At 39.7% G+C, this 6,568-nt stretch overlaps 1 protein-coding gene across 1 annotated transcript in view; it reads right to left on the reverse strand.

Annotated features, from left to right (window-relative positions):
* Positions 1–3,049, reverse strand: part of LOC116689079 (uncharacterized) — a gene marked incomplete at its 3' end in the record, with an annotated part of 6,443 nt that extends 3,394 nt beyond the window's left edge. Inside the window, 3 exon segments of the mRNA XM_032515410.1 lie at positions 245–456; positions 1,949–2,069; positions 2,815–3,049. Coding sequence (XP_032371301.1) covers positions 245–456; positions 1,949–2,069; positions 2,815–2,887 — 406 coding nt within the window. The 5' untranslated portion in view covers positions 2,888–3,049.
* Positions 3,050–6,568: the final 3,519 nt, after the last annotated feature.

The following is a 6,568-nucleotide window of genomic DNA, read 5'->3' on the forward strand; positions in this document are numbered from 1 at the left end:
CTGGTACAACCTCAAAATACAATTATGAACCTGAAAGTTAACATAATATAGACACTTTAAAGGTTGAGTATTTTTGAGTCACAAAAATGTTTCAATCAGAAAGTAACAAAAATATATTTTTTTACCATGTTTTTTATTCAATCAAGACATACACTGTATGAAAGGAGATACATATATAACCATGTGTGTTGTACTTGACTTGATTGCTTCATTAACTTGTGTTAGTCAAAGGTTTGGAACATACCTGGCAGCAGGATGGTTGGTGTTCCTGTCTCGGTGTAATCTAGATCACCGATTTTTACTGTGAACTCACACTCATACTTCATGTTCATTGCCTGTGGCCCAATGTGGAGCATGATGAAATGCCACTTGTTGGGATTCTCTTGAAGCATGGTAATGTTCTTACAGTCTTTCTTCCCCTTTCGGCAGAGCAGTTGTTTTTTTGAGCTGTCTGTCCTGAGAGTGAGTAAGTAAGTAAGTAAACTTTATTTAGAGATTAGATATAGATATGCACACGATATAACTACCATCTAGACCAAGTCTTTAATCCAATTACTTGAGGACTAATTCAGCATTTTGGGAAATACACATATTCACTTTTTTGCCAAGAGCTAGATGAGAAGACTGATAGCACACCAGGTCAAGAAAAAGTCCACCACACGGACCATCCTAAAACTCATCTGCTATAAATCGGAAAATCCTTTTTATTGGCCCGAACTCCCTCATTCTCCATCCATAGTCTAGCCATCTGCCTGGATTTACCCTGCAGAGATCTGAGGACCAGGTAACCATAGTCCTCAGATTGGACAGATAGTCTAGCTAGCTGTCTGATTTACCTGCAGAGACTGAGGACCAGTAACCATATTCCCAGATTGGCAGATAGCTAGCTAGCTGTCTGGATTTACCCTGCAGAGATCTGAGGACCAGGTAACCATAGTCCTCAGTTGGACAGATATCTCTAGCTAGCTGTCTGGATTTACCCTGCAGAGACCTGAGGACCAGGTAACCATAGTCCTCAGATTGGACAGATAGTCTAGCTAGCTGTCTGGATTTACCCTGCAGAGATCTGAGGACCAGGTAACCATAGTCCTCAGAAATCCCCCGGAGTTTAAAATTCCAACACAAAGAAAGCGGAAGTAAATGGACATTGGATGAAAAGGCATCCAGCAGAAGATATAGACTACTCTCAACCCCACCCTTCTGCTCCTAGCCCACATGAACCAGGTTCCAAAAATCTGCCTTTTTCCACCTCGAGAGCATGGTGCCGACCCTGTGTCCTATGCAACTGCTGCCCTTGCCCTGTGGAACGCCCACTTTAACCACATATCTGAGAGGCCGACACCCTGCCCATCTTTAGAGACCCTGAACCCTAGCCAGCCAGCCCACGCTCCTAACTATCTACTCATTTATTTTGTTTATTTTTTGTGTTATTTGATTCTGCTCTACCTAGAAAAGTAGTGTCTAGAAAAGTGCTAAATAAATCAGATTTATTTTCATTATACAGCTCATGAAACAGCAAACTGACATTTTTAAACTTCACTTTCTTACACAAAATTAAACAAACTATATAGTTATTCACATGTGCTGATGTTGCTACCTCTGGACAAAGCCAGGCCAGCTGTCTCCTCCGGTTCCCAGTCACTCCATGAGAGTGGTATCAATCCTCTCATCTAAACTCTCAGCGTTTCCCAAAATGTTGGACCATTACCACTGACACAGTCACAGAGTGCTTTGTTGTTGTTCTTGCACCTATTTATTTTGGCATAAAATTGAGTTGCCAGTTGGTCAAACCACCACAAACACAGACATAAACATCTGTCTGCTTGGCCTCTTTTATTAAACATTTCATGCTGCAACTGAGGACATTAATACTATGTTTGTCATGCGTTTACCCAGTTAAAGATAACGATAGGAAAGGCAACTGATTAAAGGACAGCAGGATACTCACAGTGACGCGGCTCTGAGTCCAACATCTTGGACAGTCTTGACATCCGCGGTGTGTTCACAGGTGACAGTGACTGACCCGTCGGGGTTGATGGTCCGACTCTTTGGCTGAATCACCTCAAAGCCTGATCAATGGAAAACACACAATCAAGCTTATCCCTTGGGATTTGGGAAGCTTTTCTTTTTATGGTTAATTTCCATTTTTTATTTGGATGTCATTTCAAAAGTGAATGTTTTCAGTCAGCACTTCTTTTTCATTTCAATAGATTGATGAACCGTGTACAGATTTACACTACCGGTCAAAAGTTTAGGGCCACTCACAAATGTCCACACCACTCCATTATAGACAGAATACCAGCTGATCTGAGTGGGGGGGCTGATACTTAATGCAATATCTACATTGCTCATTATCAGCAACCATTCATCCATTTTTCCAAAGGCACATTCTGGTTAAAATTCTGATATCATAAAACTAACTGAGAACACATTGGAGAACCCTTTTGTAAGCACGTAATGTAATCTGAAAACTGCTGCCCTGGTTAAAAAAACTGGTATTCTGTCTATAATGGAGTACGGTGAAAATTTCTAAGTGACCCCAAACTTTCGACCGGTAGTGTATTATTTATCTGTTTGTTACAACCGTGACCACGGCTGCTGTGTGTCAGAAATACAAATGACTACAAATTATTTAACAACCAGTGTAGCAATATCTCAGCCTATATGAAAAAAGCGTTGTCAAATTATTATTATTGTGAGTTGTATTGTTGTTGTCATTACAATATAACAAATAAAGAATTAAAAGGTTTGAAATAAAGAAAAACAACTATGATAGTTCCTATAGACACTTAAAGGTGAAATGGTGAGTCCTACCATGGCTCAATTGTAAGATGAAGCCCAGATAAATTGTGAGTTTGAGGAAGATGTTGAAGCTGCGAGCTGTCATCTCAGCGTGTCTTTATCACCATCTGGATGTATCACAGTGAAAACGATGGCAACACAAAAAAAACCTCATTCTGATACTGGTCTGTTTATTAGACAGGAAAAAGGAAATTTTGAGGTTGGACTTAATGCTGAGCTAACAAGAATCTGTTTCTGTGGTGACGCCAAACTCAGTTATCAACTGTCACTGAAACAGTAGCTAGTGTAGTTTCTGTGGGCGGCACTCTTTCCTGTAACTAGCATTAATTTTTAAGTTTTTTTATAGACCAAAAAGTGTAAATGACACCACTTCTTGTACAGTAGTAAAATATATTTGTTCAATTCAGTGGAATATTTTAAGAATTTACAATTTAGGGGTTCAACTCTGGTGTCTGACTGTGTGTACCAGAGTATGCTACCAGTGGTATGTTGACCTTTTTGGACTTGACAAGCCTATCCTTCTTCCTAATTCTTTTTGAACAGGGTCTGGTGTGCGTTATGTTGTTATTAAATGAGTTGAAAAAAAGATCACAGGAGAAATCCCGCCAATTTCTACCTGAATCTTGATCGCTAGATGTCACTGAGTACTGTCGTTAGGGGAAATAAAACGACCAAAATCGATGCCAGCAATACTGGAGTTGCTGTAGCTAATGGTCAGATTCACTGTGTTCACTCGAAAGGGATCACTGCACATGGGTAGGCACTTTTAATGACATTTTGAACATGTTTAGGGTCTAAAAACAAGTTTATAATTTGCCCTGTTGAAGCCTGTTGGGTGCTAACTCTAGCAGGAGGATAACTCAGAGTAGGCAGCGCCAACTGTTTTTGTTTTTCTCTCTACTGACAGCGATCCAAATATACAAACAACAGAGCTACGTGTTGGAATTGACAAAAAATGCAATTAAAATTTCTGTGCAACATGAACAAGGCCTTTACGTGACAACGAGACGCGTTTTCAACTGTGAAGAAACCGTTCAAATTCAAAGTTTGTACTGTCACCTACTTCTTTTTTCATAGGTCGCTGCACTGAAAGCCCAGGAGAGTTGATCACGGAGGTCACGCCTTCGCGACAAAAACTTGAAGTTTATTTCCCCGTCCAAAATAGGTAATTGAGCACTGTAGTGGTTATGACCATATCAGAGACTGTGTAACTGAATGGTGCCTGTGGCTCACACAGTGTTAGCAGTGAAGGGCTGTTTCCTGCAACAACTAAACAACTAGTCTAGTATTCAGATCTTTTACTTACTGTGAGTAAAAGTATCAAAACCACAATGTAAAACTATTCCCATACAAGTACAAGCTAAACTTAGATAAAAGTACAGAAATGCTATCATCAAAATGTGAAGAAAGTCTCAGTTAAAGTGCTCATTACAGCCAACATGGCTCCTATCAGTATTGTTTAAACATATTATAACACTGGATCATTGTTGCTGATGCACATCATACTGATATGCAGATGTAGCTCTTTTTAAACTCCTGCTCCACTCAAAGATGTGTTGGCTGATGGTTCCATCAGCAGAACGATGCAGTCTTGACACCTGGAGATTGATCTGCTGACGGAGGAGAGTTTATCTGTGTTCACATCAAATGCTGAAATCATTTGGAGTTCAGTATTCAACTGACAAGTGTGACGAGGAAAACGGACGCCTCCAGGTCACAGATGCCAAGCATGGACTTTGCAGTGAAGTGGGAAACATCTTTGGTCCTGCAGATAAACTTTTGAAATGGAACATTTTTCCATATTTCTATATTCCTGATTACGGAGAAGTGGATTTGACAATTTAGCGAAACACTTACACATCAAACACGTCTCACGCTTGCACAGTGTCGCTACCTGTGCCTGAGACTGTTTGTGTGGAAGTGTTTTTAAATAATAATAAAATTAAAAGTCAAGATGTTCCTTTGCTTTTTTGGATTCTCCGTTCGCCGTGAAGGCATGCAAGAAGAAAAAATATTCAAAGGAAGCTATTGTGTGTAGTTTCTGTCGCCCCCACAAGGAACTCTAAGTAGTGATAACAAAACTGTTGACGCACCCACATGATACAAGCCTTACGTGACAGCAAACCCAATGGGAAAATATATAATAAATATTATTGCTTTCAAATAAATGTAAAGGATTAAAAGTACAACACTTGCCTCTGTGGAGTGAAAGTATGTAATCACAGTATACAATGTAAATACTCAAGTAAAGGACTAGAAACTCAGTACATGAGCAGATTAACCTACAGACCTCAGTGAGGATTATTAATATATGTAGTAGGATAGGGGAAAAAATATGCGTTTTGTATTTGTTGCTGTCTGCACTTAAGATTTCAATAAGGTTTTAGAAAAAAACTCTTCATCTAATTTGCACCTCATTCGACCAGTTGTTGCTATCGAGCTGCATGCGTCTGTCCCTCGTGACGGCATGACATTTCTTTGAAAGAAAATCAATCCTTTGAACTAGTTAGCACTGTTAGTTCACATCCTGTTTTTCAAAGTGTCTGCTTCTGTGAAATCGTTGTGCGTGTGTCTTAGAGACAACTAGCAACCACAGACACAAGCCGTACACAATCTGTTCTTTGATTGGTCCGTCTGAGTAATGCTGAGATAAAGACATATTCAGTGTTCTTCTGTCAATAACACTGGGTCATGTACTTCTTATTTCCATTTTATTTGTGGCCTTACAACCAAATCCTCAGGCTTTTAATCCCGCTACAGTAGTCTGAATTAGAAACTCCACCACTTTGATCCAAACTGAAATATCTCGACACCTTCTGGCTGAATTGCCATTTGTAGATAACAGATGTTAGCTTTTGGGGCTTTTTTTTTCTCAAAAGCCCCAGGTCTTTTAGGGTTTTGAACTACTTTGTGTCATTTCCCCCTCAGTTACTGACTGGACCGGCAAATCAATGCAGCAAAAGTTCTATTACAGAGGAAATGTCTCCATTCATAGTGTGAACTCTACTCCAGCACACAGCATAAATGGTTTCAGGATCATTAGTGCTGTTTACACCAAATTCCTACCCTACCTCTGTTATGTAGCTTGACTTAAAAATAGAAACCTGAGACAACAGTTGCCTCTTTTTAAATGGCAGGAATTAAAATAAGTCATTTTGAAAAAAAAATTGTATTTGGTTTCAGAGTGAAAAGGATGTCAGCTCTACATGATGTTTTGTTTCCTTGGCAACTAACATGTTTTTCCTAAATGATGTGCAGATTTTTAGGTGTTCTATCATCTCTAATGGCTTACTTAAGTTATTCTTCTGAAAATGTCCGCTGTTTTCCCCATATTTAAACAGTACCACATCTCCCCTCTCTCTATGACGGCTTTTCACGCTGCCTTCAAGTGCGCCTGCTCCGAACAGATGTAAACACTTGAGATTTCCCGACTTGGTCCAACAGCTTCTCCTACTAACTCCTAATCGAGCACAACTCGACCCCATGGCTCGACGTATTTATGGCAGGTCCTTAAACAGAAACAGGAAGTCTGTGTTCACAATAAGTCACTGTGGTGGAAACACAGCGAGACAGGAACCTGAAAGCCACGTCGGTTACGCATTGGCGATGTTTACTGCTTGACAGAAATATCAGATACTAAATTATATCTCAAGCTGATACTAAGTAAGTGGGACTACTTTCATCTCAGGCAAGTTACATACTACCATAATAGTCTTTTTTATGTAGACGAACAAAAGGATGGCTCCAGCTCATACAAAAAAAAAAA

The sequence above is a fragment of the Etheostoma spectabile genome, chromosome 5 (assembly GCF_008692095.1).
Source record: "Etheostoma spectabile isolate EspeVRDwgs_2016 chromosome 5, UIUC_Espe_1.0, whole genome shotgun sequence".
Taxonomy (NCBI): Eukaryota; Metazoa; Chordata; class Actinopteri; order Perciformes; family Percidae; genus Etheostoma; species Etheostoma spectabile.